At 50.2% G+C, this 17,621-nt stretch overlaps 1 protein-coding gene across 6 annotated transcripts in view; it reads right to left on the bottom strand.

Annotated features, from left to right (window-relative positions):
- The window catches only part of ARAP1 (ArfGAP with RhoGAP domain, ankyrin repeat and PH domain 1), a 158,754-nt gene that overhangs the window by 34,163 nt on the left and 106,970 nt on the right, over positions 1 to 17,621 (bottom strand). For all 6 annotated transcript variants that reach the window (XM_084842318.1, XM_084842319.1, XM_084842320.1 and 3 more), the window contains 9 exons: positions 16,846 to 16,989; positions 16,425 to 16,494; positions 15,774 to 15,894; positions 14,870 to 15,075; positions 14,656 to 14,762; positions 13,930 to 14,129; positions 13,323 to 13,408; positions 6,265 to 6,447; positions 557 to 731 (listed from right to left, as the gene is read on the bottom strand). In XM_084842318.1, the coding sequence (XP_084698444.1) occupies positions 557 to 731; positions 6,265 to 6,447; positions 13,323 to 13,408; positions 13,930 to 14,129; positions 14,656 to 14,762; positions 14,870 to 15,075; positions 15,774 to 15,894; positions 16,425 to 16,494; positions 16,846 to 16,989 (1,292 nt within the window). The remainder of the gene's footprint in view (positions 1 to 556; positions 732 to 6,264; positions 6,448 to 13,322; positions 13,409 to 13,929; positions 14,130 to 14,655; positions 14,763 to 14,869; positions 15,076 to 15,773; positions 15,895 to 16,424; positions 16,495 to 16,845; positions 16,990 to 17,621) is intronic.

Raw genomic sequence — 17,621 nt, 5'->3', positions numbered from 1 at the left:
CAAACCCAAGGGGGCTAATCAGGCGGCCACGTAGGTTTGGCGCCACCCATTCCTAGCCCACACCTGCCCCCCCTGCCCCGCCCAGTGACGAATTCTGCAGACTCAACCTTCTACTGACTTTACTGAAAAAGGGTGCGGGGGGGGGGGGACACTCGCTCTGCTCGCTTCCCGCACTAGAACGTACATGCCAAAGAGACGGCAGGGGGGTTAACACCCGTACAAACCCAGTGAGAAATGTGCAGCAGGAAGGGTCTCTGCAGGTGGCCGCAGGGTACGAGAAGGGGCGCACGGGAGGTTCCTTCAGGGAGCAAGGTCCCAAGACGTCAATAGATGCAGTGGTCCAGCCCAGCACTTGGCACTGAAAACAGGCTCTGGAGCTAAGCTCTGGCTCACAGTCCACATGACTGCGATTCAGTGCGCTGACTTGCTTACATCTACGCACGGCCTCGTCTCCTCAGGCACTGCTGTTCAGCTTACAACACACACACTCCTTTGCAGGCTCTGTTCCTTCCAGCCCCTCAGGCAAAATTCCTCCACCCCTTGCTGCGCCCCTTACCTGAAGTCTTGTTATGCAGCAGGAACTCCATCTGCAGCCTCTGACCAGCCTGCTCCGCTAAGGCGACGGGGGATGGGTAGCTGGGGTCCCCCGAGTAGCAGCTCACCTCGGCCCCGCAGAACAAGAGGGCGAGCGTCTCGGCCAGGTCACTGGTGGTCACAGCCGCGCACAGGGCCTGCGGTGGTGCGACAGGAGAGAGTCAGCGACACCAGGGACAGGGCGGGAGGGAGAGGGAAGAGCGGCACGAATGCAAGGAACAGGCTGGGACCGGGAAAGAGAAAGCCTCCTCCTCAGGGCGATGCCATCACACCATTCTTACAGGCTCATCGGCAGAGACTGGAGGGCCCCCGGGAAGGCGGATCAGCGGCCGAGGCCAGCTTCCAGGCCAGCTGAGCTGTGCAAAGGGGGATTTCACTGAGTGAGAAAAGTTGATTGAGCAAAGCGCCGGACCTCTGGGTGGAGTCCTGCAGCCGGAGAGGATGTGGCGGCCTCTTTATAGGGAGAAAGGGGGCAAAGCCAGCCCACGGGTGGAATTCCAGAGTCTCCCTGCTGGCCTGGTCACTGGCCAAAAGGGCCGAGGGTGGGGACCAGACGTCCGTGCAAACAAAAAAACAGAGGAGCCCCCGGAGGGAGGGGAAGGGGCTGGTGCAATTTGATCCAGCCAGGTCGGATCCCATGTACTTGGCACTGCTGGAGCCCAGATGCTCGCAGCGAAAAGGAACGACTCACACAAAACTAAAATGTTAATTAGCTTCCCTTCCCCCCAACGTTGCCTGGAGTAATACACGAGCTACAAAAACACCGAATGAAGTCTGTTTTGGCTTCGGCAGCTTGAATCCTCTGAGCAGTGGAAGCTGATCTTTGGGAAAAGGCAGAGGACGTGTCCACACAGGACGGGGCTGTGCAGGGAAGGAGGGCCGCCCTCCTGCGCTCCTTTACCCCAGGCCTGCAGGGCGGCCCACCAGGCCAAATGCGGCCCACCAGGAGCTCAGTGAGTCTTTGCACTGCCAAGCACGGGACTGCAAAAACCCGCCAGACGAGGCAGTGGTTGGGTCACACGGTCCCTCCCATGGCTCCGACTGTCCATACAACATTAGCAGTCTGCTTGCAGACTGTCTAGTTCAGCCTTCCCCAACCTGGTGCCTCCAGATGTGTGGGACTGCAACTCCCATCATTCCCAGCCAGCATGGCCAATGGGAGTTGCAGTCCCACACATCTGGAGGGTGCGAGGTTGAGGAAGGCTGGTCGAGATTCAGAGACTCTGACCGCTGTCATGAAATCAGGATCGAAAGCTCCCTCCTGCTGCTAATATCACCCCCACCCCTCCACACACACATACACCTTATAGCAGCTTCCTTGCATGCCCCACATCAGCTCCAAGCTTCTAGTCATGTTTATATTCCCCTTCCCTGCCACTTCCCTTTTCGTCCTCACCTGCCCTTACCTTCCACCCCACCCCTGTCTTCTTGCTCCCAAGGCCCATCTCTTTCCTGCCCACTTCGTCACTTTTCTCTACTTTTGCTTCCATATGTTTGGGCGTACTTCTGTCCATTCTGCCCCTTCCGCCTCCTCTCCAAGCTCCACTTCTTCAGTAAAGCCTCTCCCGAGGCAGCCCAGCCCCCTCCCCCCACCCTGCTCCTCCAAGGCCCCCGGACTCTCCCTTACCCCATTCTCAGGGCTTCTGGGCAATTCTGCCTTGCTTGCCCCAGGCTCCCCCCACCCAAGAACTTCCCCTCCCATTCCATTCTTCCAGTTCCCCTCCACTCAACCCTCCCTCTAACCCGGAAGGAGGGAGCATGGCTGGGGGCGAAGGGAGATAGCTGGACTTTAAACGTTTGGTCAACTCACTCGACCAGTTCCATAGTTGAGGCTGAAAGCCGCACTTGAACGAACCCGTTTGCTTGAATACCTGTGCGTGCGCATGCACTACACATTGGGAACTGCCGTCTGCTTCCTCCTCCCCACCCCAGGAGTAAGCGGTAGGAGTAAGGACGAGTGACCCATAAATGGTTAAAGGGATGTCCAACGTCCTGGCAGGCTGGGCTTGGTGTGTGCGCAGTTATGACGGGTCAACGCTGACCAATACAAACCCAGTGTCCCCTCTCAAGCGTAATCTGCGACTCGCTGGTATGATGACCCTGGCTCTGACCCTGGCTCACGGGGATTAACCCACAACCGAAAGCTGGATTCTCTCTCTCTCTCTCTTCCTGTTAAATGGGCTTTGCCTGTACAAAGGCAGAGACGGGGGTTTCAAAACAGGGCTCTTCCTTACTAAAAGAGCTTTGTTCTGCCCAGATGAGAAGCTTCTGTTCTTTGGGCCTAGACTGCCCCAAAAACCACAGGGTGGTTTCTTGCTTTGATAAACAACACAGCAAAACTAACCCTTAACAAAATATACCACCAACAGAAGCCCAAGCTAAGGAAAATATATACCTCTGCACGGGAGTCTATAATACAGATTAATACAAATCGCGTTATAACAGTATGGCAGTAACAAATCTAACAATATAAAAAGGAAAAACCTGAATATATAACCTGAAAGTTATAGCAAAGTAGCACGCGATAGCCTTCCTTTTTAGAAATGGGTGAAACAAAGGACATTCTTTTACAACAAATCTAACAATATAAAAAGGAAAAACCTGAATATATAACCTGAAAATTATAGCAAAGTAGCACGCGGTAGCCTCCCTTTTTAGAAATGGGTGAAACAAAGGACATTCTTTTACAACCAGGTGGACAGGCCTTCAGGCCAGATAAACATCATAGGTCAGGGGTCTAAAAAGCTTTACTTTTGCCATTCTTAGGCTTCTTTGTTTTCTTTTAAAACTTTTTTTAGCTTTTAAAATGCCATGTAAACGCTGATTTCCTAAAATAAGTACAATTTTACTTTTTTTAAAGAAGCATTTAGTTACTTACTTATATTTCTACACTGCCTATCAACAGAAAGTTTGCTGGGCAGTTCACAAATTAGAATTCTACTTTGCCCTCTCATACTACCACTTCAGCAAATATACTACTAAGAATGTCCACGGGGCGGCCATATTAGTCTATTGCAGGAAAAGGGTCTTGTGGCACCTTAAAGACTAACACATTTATTCTGGCATAAATCCATGAAAGTGTACGCCAGAATAAAAGTGTTACTGTTTAAGGGGCCACAAAACTCCTTGCTGTTTACACTACTAAGAGTTTTGGATCTCCCCACCCAACCATACCTACTGGGGCTTCTTTCAGTGCTCTGGAGGATCTTTTATCAAGCCTATACAGGCATTCCTGAGGGCCTGAGATACTGGCACCTGGTTTTTAGGCGTTTTTGGCGTCCCTGGATCCTCCCTTTGGCCCTGATCTGTCCCACTGGGGAAGAATCAGCTCCCCCACCCACCCAGGATTTCTAATGCGCTCTCTGTCCACGTAACAGTTCCCCTGAGGGAAGACCACAGGCCCCCTGAGCTGGCAGGAACTATATCCCTTCTACACTTCTTACAGCACCAGAACAGTGTTAGCACTAAGGAGAGCCATGAAAACCCCACTGAAGGGATGGGAGAGGGTGAAGCAGCTGGTTTTGCTGGACTGCACCCTCTGCCTGGCTATTTGTAATAAAGCAGGTAGCTGGTCACCCCAGACTGCATAGCTAATCCCCTGGAACATGCTAGCCAAGTCCGTAAGCACGCAAGCCAAAGAGCCGTATAATACACTTTTTAAAATCCCACTGTTTGGGGGCAACTGAGCTCTCAAGGAGTCCTCAAATGCTTCCAAGCTCTTCATACAACCCTAACCCACCCCAATGTTAGAAGAAGAAGCCTTCTCCCTTTCACAGAGGACAGAATACCTCTTCTAAGTTGACACCAGCTGCAACATATATACATATCGTCTAAAAAGAAAGTACACTTTTGTCTTCAAAACTATTGTTTTGCCCACATGCAAATTCAATTGACTGATTTATCAATTAAAACATTTGTCTAATCAACTAAGATTGCTTTAATTGGGCAATAGATTGGGGGGGAGAGAAGCCTAATTCATCCGTGGCTGCTGGTTTTTGTAAACGTAGTTCCACATGATAAAGGAAAGATATGGGGACACAAAGTCACACCTTATTATTTAAAAGATTGTGAACCTGCCATCACAAGGCAGCTTACAAGATTACAAACACATGAAAATATAATTACAGTTTAAAACACACACGCACACAGCGCTGCAGCAACTCAAAAGATTTTATGTACCAAATGCAGAAAGTACTAAATGTGTCTTCAGCTCCTTTTTTAAAAAAGACAGCAGGCATGAGGCCATACTTCTCTCCCCGGGGAGGGAGTTCCAAAGATGGGGGCCACCAATGAGAAAGCCCTGTCCCTACTCCCCTGCCAGCCTAATAGCTCTTTCCGGGTGTCTGTGGAGCAGGGCCTCCAATGCTGATCTTAATGCTTGGGCAGGCTCATGCACGTGTAGGTGGTTCCAAACTATTTATGGCTTTAAAGGCCACCTTATACAGATCACGAGCAAGCACCTGCTTGAACCAGATGTTCAGCCTTTACGCAATGGCCCCATTTGTTGATCATAGTTATCGTGTCTGCACACAGCACCCATTAATTTCCAGCACAGGTTCCTCAGAAATCGAACCAGAGGATTACGCCCAAAGACAGCAATGCAATATGCCCGCTGTGAGCACTCAGGGCCAGCTGTACCATTAAGCAGAAGGAAACAGCAACAGTTTTAAGCCTCACGTGTGAAAGCAGCATTCGTTTTAATGGAAGACTTCCATGGTGGTAGTGGGGTGTTTATAAGAACAAATAACCATGAAAGAATTATAGCGATTTCTCATTGCTGTGGTGACACTTCCCTTGTAAATAATCAGATGTTTAAATGCAACTACAGAGGTGAGGGAAAGGTACTCTGCACACGTCTAGGGGCACTGGCCACATTTGCACATCTCAGTAAGCCAGAATTCTAAAGCATTGTTCTTGGCTAATGACTCTGGCTTGTCTGAGGAGAGAAAAGCCAGCGTTCTTGGTTCGCATGTCATGATAAACAACCTCTGGGCAGAAGGTTCATAACTTGTTTAGCGGCTCCCACTTACAGGAGGAGCCAAGCGGGAGTGAACCAGCAGCATGCACTGGTATGCTGGCTCACTCTCAGTAAGCCAGTAATTCTTTAGAATTATTGTGACAAGCAAACGCGGCCATTGTGTACAAAGAAGATGCTTCCAAATCCTAGCGCTACCAGTGAGAAAGCATCGTGCAGCTATTCCATCTTTCTTTCTCAACGGGTTTTGCGTGGTAAGAGAAAAAATGGAAGAAGCAGTGGGAAAAAATGGGAGGGTTGTGAGTGGAAGGCAACGTCATCTGGACCCCACCTCCCCATAAAATTCCATGAATCAGGCAAGGTGATGGTGCTATAAAAGCCTCATCCGGAAGCACCCAAAACAAAAGACGAGTAGAATTCCATGACGTATGCAGAGTTATCTAGTTCGTAGCATCTATAAAAAGGACACATTTCAGACCAGTTTTCACTGTTGTTTGCACAGTGTTCTCAGAATCCTGCAGAGTCCAAAGCCACAAATAGAGAAGGCTCTGCCTCCCCTGACCCCTTTTCTCTATCCACATGACATCACCTGTAGATCTGCCCATCCAAATCTGCTATCATGTAGGGGCCTGAGGGAGTGGCGGGGGGGGGAGCCTTAGCCTTGGAGGGACCTCCCTCCACATCCGGCAACCCACCTTGTTGAGCTCCTCCTGGTTCCCGAAGAGCGGGTGGTACCGGCGGTACTTGCCTTCCCTGTACTTGGCCACAAGGAAGCACCTCCGCTCCTGGCTCTGGCTTCTGGGGCTGATGGCCTCACTGGGGGGCACGTTGGCGGCCCAGAACTGGTTGGCCACGGCGTTACCGATCTGGAGAAAGAGCTGAGAACACAAGAAGCGGAGTGTCAGGGTGGACACTGAGCCCATAGAATCCCAGAGTAGTTCTGATTCTGAGGAAGAGGAGCCGCTCCTGGGAGAGGAGCGCGCTCATCCTTCCCAGGGCCAACAGCTGGCAGAGATTCCTCCCACCGGCATTCCTAGCATAGATAGCAGTCCCGGGAGTGAGAGAGCGCAGGAAGCAGTCTTGCTGGACGCGCGACGCCGACGCAGGGAGCGGCGCCAAATGGAGGGTGCGGAAAGGAGGCGTGGTGCCCGGTTGGCGCGCAAACAACAGTTGCGCCCAGAGGATCCATGGGAAAAGGGGAGGGACTCTCCCTAGACCATAAGTTCAGGGTCTGCCAGTGATTCTCCTTCAAACAGGGACCAACTGTTCCAACGTAGGGCATAGGCACTCTGCTGCTCATATCTAGTTGCTAACAGTAGAGTAGTTAAGTTGTAAAAGAGGAATAAAGCTTTGAAAATAATCAATTTGTCTGTGTCTGGACTTGGCTACTGGATTAGACTGAGAGAGGCCTCCAAGGAGCCCTTGACACGGAGCCATCTGTGAAGGCCAGCTGGATGTGGAACTCCACTTGCCAGCATTAGGGTGTGCTGTTGCCCTGCTCCAGTCAACCATCAAGGCTGCAAGGAATCCATCTCCTTGGCAAAGGCGGTGTGGGTTCTTGGGCAGCAGGGTTCTGACTGTAGGCGAGCTACGCAGGAAGCAGACGTCCTCTGGGTGGCCACCTGCCCTGCCTCAATTTAGAAGGCAAGCATGCCCTGAGCCCTACTGCCGTGGAGCCTATCAAAAATACACAGACCACATCAGCCTTCCTCAGCTCAGCGCCCTCCAGAGGGACTGGACTACAACTCCCATCATCCACGACCAGCGTGTGCCGATGGCGGTTGTAGTCCAACATATCTGGAGGATGCCAGGTTGGGGAAGGCTCCAAGACTACCTCAACTCTGTGGGGCAGAGGTGCGGAACCTCTTTCAGCCCAAGGGACAAATTCAGTTTTGGAGAAGCACCTGGGGCCCCCACTTCACCGGTGGGCGGAGCTGAAGGAAAAGGGGCGTGGCCAGTTTAAGTTAAAGCTCTCACTGTCAGTGACTAAGCTTCAGGAGAGGCATTTCAACCTTTGGGGGGGCTGCACAGAAGCTGGGAATCCGCCAAATGATCGGCATTTGGGGGAAGGGTATGATATGATCTTCTGAACCCCGGAGGGCTGGATTGGGACCCCAGGCGAGCCTGAGCTTCTGCACCCCCTGCTGTAGAGTCAAAGCACTCAGTCTTAGCCAGTTCACATCAGTTCAGCACTCCTTAAACCACACAGAACTTGGGAGTCAAATTAATATTAACTATCCAACCAGATATTCCTCAGGAAGAACAAGGGATGAGATGGAGTACATTCAGAGATACACACACACCCCCCCCAGAAGGCCGTAGCAGGGCACCATGACCAAACCTCACAGCATGCAGTAGTTCAGGGGTGGGCAATCTTCGGGCTTGTGAGATCTATTTTACTTTTTATTAGAAACACCTTTCCCAGTGAAAGCTCGTGGCTCCAATGTGGGGCAGGGAATCCGCTCCAGGTTTCAGTCAGAACTCTAAAGGAGCTATCCAAGGTACTTCTTTAAAGCTCTGAGCGGTTCTGGCTGAAACCTGGAACAGATTCCCTGCCCAACTGTCACTGGAGCCACCAGCCTCCACTGACCCTTCCACCCATAAAGCCAGCCTAGAAATAATGAGACAGACAGACAGACAATAGACAGACAGACAGACAGGGACAAATATATCCCTGAGATCCACGAACCAAAGCCAGGTACAAAATTAATACACTTAAAATTAAAGAATTTTGAGCCCTTGAGTTTTTGTTTTGAGTACCAAAACTGAACCGAGCCCACAAAATTCCACTCCTAGTTACCCCAGGGTTTTCTTCCTTTCAGCAGTACAATTTAGGGCCACGGCTGGGTAGTAATTTTGTTGCTGCTGTTGTTAAACAACTGGGAGTCAGAAATTCTTGTTGATCTACTGCAAGTCACTCAGAGATCTACCAAGAGATCCCAGTCTGTAGTGAATGGGGGTGGGTGTCATTGGGAGTTGGAACAGAAAAACACTGGGTCTCTTCTAGTCTACGATTCACAAGTATATTTTAGGACCTTCTTATAAATCCTTTCCATCCAGAAACAGAACACCGGCAGTTCTGTCATGTGTGCACTCCATGCTAAACTGAAATTCTTCGCCGAGGCGATCCTTGGAACTTTATAAATGATGCAAGCTAAGCAGGATTTACATAAGCACTCATCTTGATCCCTTTACACTGGATCTAAACTGAATTTTAACAGAAGGGTTAATGTGAGGTTCTCTTATTTTTTGCTCCACACCAATATTTTGAGAGGGCAAGAATTTCAGACAAATAAAGGAAGAATTTCTGACTCCCAGTAGTTTAACCATAGCAGCAATAAAATTACTCCTCAGCCCTGGCCCTAAATTATACTGCTTAAATCACGAAAACTTGGGGTAACTAGGAGTAGAGTTTTGTGAGCTCCACTCAGTTCTGGCTGGTGAGAACCTAAGCTGAGAAACTCTGCAAAATCAGGACAGCACTATCCTGTTCTACCCCACTTGTGCCTGCAGGAGAGGGAGCAGGCTCTCACAACGACCTTCAATTCACCACTAGGCCACTAATCCAGCCAGCCAGCCCACTGACAAGACCTTGAACGGCTCACACCAGAGAACCCTCTGTGATCCATGTTTTCTAGGTCACTGATGAGTGCATTGACCGTGGCGAAGGGGAGAATCGATCCTGATGGAAGCCTTGTGGTGACATTTCCCTGTAACAAATTCACCTTTACGCTTTCAGAACTCATCTTGCTTATAATGTTAATACTTAACATTTGTATTGTGCTTCCAAGTGTACAAAGCGCTTCCCACGCATTATGTAGCTATAACCCTTACAACAACCCTATAAAGTCAGTATTATTGTCTCACGTGCTGCCAATGAGGACTGAGAGGAAGAGAGTTTTGCCTAAGGCCCCTTAGAGCTCAATCCTATGCATTTTCAGACAGAAAAAAAGTCTTACAACTACCTTGTTCTCTACATCCAAGGAGATTTTATTGTTGCTGCTGCTGCTGTTGTGGGAGGGAGTGTTCAAAAATGCAATTCTCCCATCTGTTGATTGAAATGGTTCAGCCTAAGGAGCGGGCCATCTCGCTCCGTCACCTCATTCTGCAGAACACGTGGCATGGGATCTCACACACATCTCCCGACCTCTGCTCTCTGCACCTCCTAGGTAACCTTCAGAACAGGGGCAGGAGACCCAGTGCCCTCCAGATGTGTTGGACTACAACTCCCATCAGCTCCAACCAGCATGGGCAATGGTTAGAAATTATGGGAGTTGTAGCCCAAATACTCTGGAGGGCACCTGGTTGCAAAGGAGCTGCTGTGTTGCCAAGGGACTAAGGCATGAATGAACAAGAATCAGTCAAAATGCCAAAAATAATAATAAATCTCCTTATGAACACTATGTTGTTGTTCAGTCGTTCAGTCGTGTCCGACTCTTCGTGACCCCATGGACCATAGCACGCCAGGCCTTCCTGTCCTGCGCTCTCTCCCGGAGCATGCTCAAGTTCATATTCATTGCATCCGTGATGCTATCTAGCCATCTCATCCTCTGCCGTCCCCTTCTCCTTTTGCCTTCAGTCTTTCCCAGCATCAGGGTCTTTTCCAGGGAGTTTTCTCTTCGCATTAGGTGGCCAAAATATTGGAGCTTCAGCTTCAGTATCTGCCCTTCCAATGAGCACTCAGGGTTGATTTCCTTTAGGATGGACTGATTGGACCTCCTTGCAGTCCAGGGGACTCGTAAGAGTCTTCTCCAGCACCACACTATACCACTTCAAAATTGTTGGGTGAATTGTGAATCCACCTGTGGTCTCTCCATGTGGAGAGACACCACTAAAGCAACTGCTTTGCCCATGACCGGAGTCGAGAGGAGAGGAGAGGAGAGGAGAGGAGAGGAGAGGAGAGGAGTGCAGCCTTCAACAGTGGAAAAATAAACCAGTGAACAGTGAAAGCAGCCTGAAAAACTCTAGAGAAAGCAACTGGATGAGGAGAAGCAGATGGGTGTGGCGGTGGAACGTGGAGGCCGGGTGCAGGCCTAGCTTTGGGGGGTTGCCAGGCTTTGAGGCCTGCAGATTTGGCCACCCCTGAAGCCAATAAGTTTTCCCAGCATGCTGTGCATCTTGCCGAGCCCGTGAACTTCCAAGTTATGTCCGTGGCAGAAATTCTTAAACCTGACTAGGCAGCAAGAAAAAGCATCCGGGGGGTTCTTGGAGCAAGCTGCCCGGGTGGATCCTTACACAGGCTGCGGGAGGCACTGGATCGCCTGCGTGGTTCAGCCTCGGAGCAGCCAAGGAAAGGGAGGCCCCAGCAGTGAAATGGACAAACAGCTAGTGTCGGCTTCCCACAAGGGGCAGGTCCCACTGCACCGGCTGGGTGACATGCAATGCAAACCGGGCCCCAGTGACAAGGTAAAACATACCATGGCAATCATGTATCATGAGGGAGAGGGCCTTCTCTGTGGTGGCCCCCACTCTGTGGAACTCCCTCCCTAGGGAATCCCACCATACCCCCTCTTTAATGAGCTTCCACCGCGCTCATTAAACCATGCTGTGTGGTTGTTCAGGCAGGCATTTGGGATGGGTTAGGGTATTTTAGAAAATGTTTTCACTGTAGAATGTTATTGTTTTAAATTGTTTTATTATATACTTTGTACATCACCCAGAGTGGCTGGGTGACCAGGCAGATGAGCGATTAATTAATAAATAAACAAAGTGGCATCAGGCTAAGACGATGGGCCTGGAAGTTCCCAGTTCAGCTCTCACCTCTGCCATATAGTGAACACATAGATGGCCAAAGGAACTCACACGCTCTCCCTCTTTATCTCCCATCTGCAATATGGGGATAAGAACCTTATATTGTTGCTTTATGGATAAACTGCTTTGAACACTCTAAAGCGAGAGAGGGGAACTTCGTGAGGTCTGGGGGTCATTTTCACCGCTGCGGGCTGAGAGGAGAAGGATCATGTAAGCCACCTTGGGTTCCTTGCAAGAGGAAAAAAGGCGGGATATAAACACAACAAACAAACAAACAAAAAACAGCATCCAGAACTGCTACGGAGATCCCAAAGTGTCAAAATCAACTTGCTAACAAGCTAATTTTGACCTTTTGGCACTCCGTAGCAGCTCCAAATGCGGTTTTGTTTGCATCCCCCCCCCCCCGCCGAATTTGAGTGAGTGGCTGTGGGGGGCTGTGTGTTGCCCGCTTCTGCTCTAAAGCAGCACAGCCTTCTGCTGCTACTACTACACGTAGGAGCGGCTTGACTGAAAGGCACTATACAAACATACAGAACAAAACATACAAATAGAATATAAAGAAATCCAGTATAAATACCACCCAGCATCAGTACTCAGAATCTGTAAAATGGCTACAAAACCTCATTTCACCAATAAACACACATTGAAGGATATGTGTGTTGGGGGGGAGGGGAGGGACCCTTTCACCCCGCCAAATGAGCGCTGAGAAGGAATGATCTCCAGAAAGCCATCTTGAGCATCCGCCTGGGGGCTGGCCAACACATTACACCCACGTACAGCCCAAAACCAGTGTTGTGTTGGTGGGTACTCCACTTTGAAGGCACAATGCGTAGTGGAGCTTGCCAACAGATTTCTTGCCTTGCAGGGAGGGTTTCCACACCATGATCTGATGGAGATCACATCATGATGTGTTATAATTCCTGTATTATTTATTTGTTCTATGTATATCCTACTTTTTGGTGTCCAATTAAAATCTATATCAAGCTACAATGTAATTAGGGATAGATTGGGGAGTGGGTGCAGCCTCTCCTGGCCCTGGGAAGCTGATGAGCCCATTCATGCCCCAGCCTTTCCCCCCAGAGGGAGAGGGCAGAGGTTATGCAAGCCAGATGGACCAGCCACCCCAAAGGGTTGCAGCCAGCATCCATGCGGCTGGTTCAACATGTTGATCAACCCACAATTAGTCCTTCACTTGTTCTATCAAACTGTCTTCACTTACAGTGGAGGTGGCAAAAGGGTGGAGTTTTCTTCCAGGCAAGTTCTCCTATTGTGATGGTGATTTCCCTCTGTCACAGCCCTAGTACAGAGCAGCTTTCTTGTGGAAATGGTGCCCTCAAGTGGCAGCATTTCTGCTTCACCACAATTTAAAGCAGCCCTGGTTTGGTTTGGTTTGGTTTTCTTTTAAAGTAGTGAAACAGGCATCAGGCCAAGTGCGGGAAGCTTTCATAAAAAGGGACAACAGCCACAGAACAACAAATTACCACATATGAAGCCAGAGGGAGATGTTATCTTGGAGCAATTAATTCCAAGTCAAAAGGTTTAAAAGATAAAATAACATTTTAGTGAGAGGAAGAAATTCTCATTTCAAAAATATACTGGCACATTTTCACAACAAATATTCAACTGCACTTTCCCCTTTCGTTCTCCAGTTATCAACGCCACTGATATTCACTGCCCCTTTTAGGGTCCCTATCTCACAAGGAGCCTGCGAAGAGCTGCCCACATGCAAAGAGACTTTTTTTTACTTTCTGCCTTTCTTTGAACAGCAGCTTCCCTGCGCAACACTGACACCTCTTTTGGCCACCCACCGCTCCCATCTGCCTCACCACCATCACCACTACCTCCTGCATCTTTCAGAAGTAACTTCTAATGAGGCACAGGGGAAGTAAGAAGGCCCGCTGCAAATAACGACTGCCTGCCGCTGGATCAAGTCCTTAAAGTTCATTGTTCAAAATGCCTCCCTGCCTCCAATGTGCCCAGCAACCGAGTTCCCCACAGGTACCTCTATCAGCTCCTCTGTCCAGACCTTTTTGTCCATCTTGAGACTCCGTACTTTGGTGACACTGGGTCCCAGCCCACGATGTTCTCCTGCATTGGGGAGCAAAAGAAAACACACACACCACATCACAGTGGCACAGTGCAAGGGTCTCAGAAATGATGACCGTAACCCACGCTAGGGCCAAAACCAAGATTACTTTAAATCCGTATCTAGCAGCTATGTCTATGGGGGGGGTGGGGGGTGTACTCTAGAGTAGGCACAGTGTCCACAATGTGGATCAAGACCCTAGTGTGGGGTGTGGCAGGGGCTTTTAGGAACTGGATTAGGGGCCCCGCACCTACTCTAGAGTAAAAAGAAAAGTTAAGGCATAGCTGCATGTTTAGAGTAATACCTGCTTTGGCTCTGAACAATTCTAAATATGGACCCAGGAGGGCATAATTCTATTGGATCAATTGACATAGAATACAAGAGCAGAACACCTTGTATGGGATGGAAGAGCAGATTTCTCCTGGCACTGAAGCCCTCAGACGATGCAATCTTGAATTGCCACCCCTGCAGGCCCCCCAGCCACGGCTGCTTTGCCCTCCTTCCGCCAGCACAGCGGCCATACCTGCACAGCGCTTGCAGATCACCACACAGAGATTGATGGAGGCCCAGTCGGGTTTGGGGGACTTGCAGTCAGCACAGAAGCAGTTCGCCTCCACTGTCCAGATCCTCTCGGCCACCTCGAAGTTTGAGAGCGCCTCAGTGATGGACTGTTGCATGGCCTCCACCCACTCCTCCTTTTCCTGGTCGGAGTCTGCCACGAAGCTGGAAGAAAGGAGGAGGCAGCTGCTGGGCTGGCTGAGGAACATTCCCACGTAATGTACAGGGGGGTGGAGCAGCTGGGTGCGAAAGCCGAGGGGGGAGATTTTGGAGGTGGGGCTGAGGGTGCAGTGTAGGGTTTTCATTTTTGTTTTTAATTCTGCTTTTCTGAGGATGGTCAGTTTACAGGTTGGTTATAGTATTGTTAAGGTATTCTTGAACGATATCTGGGATTTTGAATGTTATACTGTACTTCATTGACCCTTCCGGTTAATAACAACAGCAGCAGCAACAATGGGGAGGAGGAAAACAGAATAGAGAAGAACAGAACAGGACAGCAAAGATAAACGCTCAGCAGTGCATAACTGGGGAGTGAACCAACCCACACTGGAGGCCCAAGAACAGCCCATGACCAGGGGCCGCAGGACCTGAGAGGCCAGTGGGAGAGAAACACCACAGCTGTCTGGGTGGAGAGCGCAAGCACGGCAAGTAGGAAGCCCGGGGCCATGAAGCCCGGAGCACAGGGCCTTACCTGAAGATCCGGTAGGGTGTTGTCAAGTCGAAGCCCCTCCTATCCACATCCTTAACATTGCCCACATTCATTTCGATGTAGGTGATCCCAATCCCCAGGCGAAAATCCTGCACCAAGGCACAAGAATTACAAGAGGTGGAGAAACTAAGCAACAGCAGATGCCTTTCTGTAGGACTGGACCCCAGAAGAGCCGCTGACTTCGGCACGTACGCACCTCTGCGTTCTTGTAGAGGAAAACCTTTTCCCCGGCCACCACCACATACAACTTGTTTTTAAAACCCCGCAACTCCAGAGGGCCGCCCTTGTCCACAGAGTCCAAGCTGCTACTGGCCACCTGGAAGACAGACACTCGGTCCAAACACTTTGACTTTCTTTCCGCCACTGTCTTCTGGAGGGCCTGGATCCACTCGTTGCGATCCGCTGGAGGAGCGAACACAGCCTCAGTAAGACTGTCGAGACAGAACACCTCTCTAGTGGTCCAAAATAAATCTGGCTGGGAACGTTTGGGATTGTGGTCCAACACAAGCGGAGGGCGCCAGGTTGGGGAAGGCTAAACTAGAGGTTCCATGCACAGGGGTGCAACAGAACCCCAACGCCAGGCAAATAGCTTGGTGGTGAACTAATGGGATTTTAAACGGTAACCCATAGTTGAACCAATAATATTTCCAGCTACGATACAAGATTCAGAACTTGCATTTCTGTCTAACAAAACCACCCCTTCCCCTGTGCCCAGTCCCACTTCTATACAAGTTTCCCAACAGCATGTGTCGGGATCAAAATGTACGCCGATGTGGCTGTTATTATGCTTGTCTCCACAGGGGAGCTGTTATAAGACCGTTTGAGAGCTGACCCTTAGGGATCTTTGTTCTAAGGACGAGGGTTCTTGCAAGGGCTGTAAGTAACATGGGCTCCTGGATCAGTTTGGGCCAACGGTCAACCCCACACACCCCAGGTCTGAAAGTACCCAGGCGTCTCCATTTGTTAGTGTTTCTGAGTTGATTCCACCTGACCAGAGCCTCAATCCCAGCGCAGGCAGGAGAAATGCTCAGCATCTTTTACCCCTTCTTGTCTGGAGAAACCAGGCTCAGGGGTGACCCCGGGGCAGGAGTCTCACCTACCGTCACTCTCGGCCCGGAAAGCAAAGGTCCGGTTGTTCGTGATCACCTCGAATTTCTGGTCCCCAATGCTAGCCACCCGGGTTATAGATGACACTGGGATGAGGCGTTTGGAGTAAATGTCCTGAAATGCACGCGGGGACACATTTAAGAAAAGGTTGGTCGAGAGAATGGAGATATCCTCCACCTGCCACAGGTACAGGATGAGCTACACGATGCGCAGCCTCCAATGAGTCCCCTGTGAAGGGGATGCACCCCTCCCGGCTGCCAGTGGGGACTGATGCATTAGGAAAGAGAGAGAGACGGCGGGGAAGCTACTTAGGAGGCGCCCGCTGTGGCGTATTCTAGGCACCTGTCGAAGGCTCATCGCTGCACCCTCAAGCCTCCCCTGAAATGCCCAGTTAATCAGCTTAGCAATGACTGTGCTTCTAGCTTGGGTTTTAAATATTTTAAACATTGTAACCATTGAGCTTTTGTATTTATCAAGGCATATTTTCATCTCTGTTTCTGTAAACTGCTTAGAGATATCTTTTGATATTTTGATATTTATATAAGGTATATAAATTGAAATAATGACAACAGAGCTGGCAGGGAGCTTGACGGAGCAGGGCATGGGTTTGTGCTGGATGCGCAAGGGGTAGGGAGTCAGCCCACCTTTTCGCCGTCAAAGTATCGGAGGTAGTCGCCATCCAGTTTCACCCAGCGCTTCTGGTAGATGTAGGACCTGGAGCCAGAGAACGCTGTCAGCCCTGGCACCCGGAGAGTCAGCAGGGAGCAGGGCCCTCGCAGCTCATGAGAGCACCCAGGGGATTAACGCAGGGCCAAGAGCTGCAGCGCTCAGGTTCCCCTCAGCCAAAGAGTTCTATCCGGGCCTTAAGAAAACCACGCCCATGTTACAGGGCAGGGATGGGGGAACATGTGGGCCTCCAAATGTTGTAGGACTGGAATTCCCATCATCCCTCACCATTGACTAGGCTGGCTGGGGCTGATGGGAGTTGCAGTCCAACCACAACTGGAGGACCACCCATTCCCCAACCCTGTTTGGGGGCAAAGGCTTAGGGGGAGGTTTCCTCACCCTTGCGGAGGGTTCTTGTCCAGCCATCCGGTTTTCACGACAGCCGAGAGTGGGGATGCCGAGTCTACCCTGTCCATGCTGTCGCTCTGGAGGCTCAAAGTGCTGAGACAGGGGGAGTTCAGCCCACAGTCGTCCCAGTGGTTACTGCAGTGGTGGTGACAAACACGAAGCAGGGACATCCTGAGGAGACCTCTCCCAAGAGTGACTCTTAGTACCAGCATGGCCTCTGGGCTGCACAGGTGGCAGCCACTGCTTCATGCAAACCCCCAGTGGCCAAGCTTCCACCAAGGAGATGGGACATGCAAGTTACGAGCCCTCATCACTGCTGCTTTTAAGCAGTGCTTAAGTGCTGCTTTTGCAAAAGAAAGGCAGGATATAAACAGTTTAATAATAAAATAAAATTCTAAAAATTGCTGTCTTTCAAATGATGCAATAGTTTGGTGTGACTGAGCACAAACCACTGTTCTTTTGTTAATTTCACTGGCTGGCTAATAACTCAGGACAGAAGTTTTCATCAAGAAGAGCTCATGACAGGAGGTGCTCTCCTGACAGCTGGGAGTGTCTGAATGGAAGACAAAATAGAAATGAAAACAGAGAAAATAAGAGAAAGAGAGAGAAAAAGCATATGGCCACAAGGCCCCAATTCAGAACATGCTTCCAGTCACAATCAGGGGAGTGCACCAGTTCCCAACTGGAAATCGTCCCCTCCTTGCCTGCAATTTGCCCCCAAAGGTACTGTGTGTGCTGTAGTTCCAGATCGAGGACTGGGCCTGCCT

Source organism: Heloderma suspectum, chromosome 3 (assembly GCF_057233095.1).
Source record: "Heloderma suspectum isolate Gila_16-S chromosome 3, 16-S_ref, whole genome shotgun sequence".
Classification (NCBI taxonomy): Eukaryota; Metazoa; Chordata; class Lepidosauria; order Squamata; family Helodermatidae; genus Heloderma; species Heloderma suspectum.
Note: the sequence above shows the minus strand (reverse complement) of the source record. Positions and strands in the feature narration are given on the sequence as shown.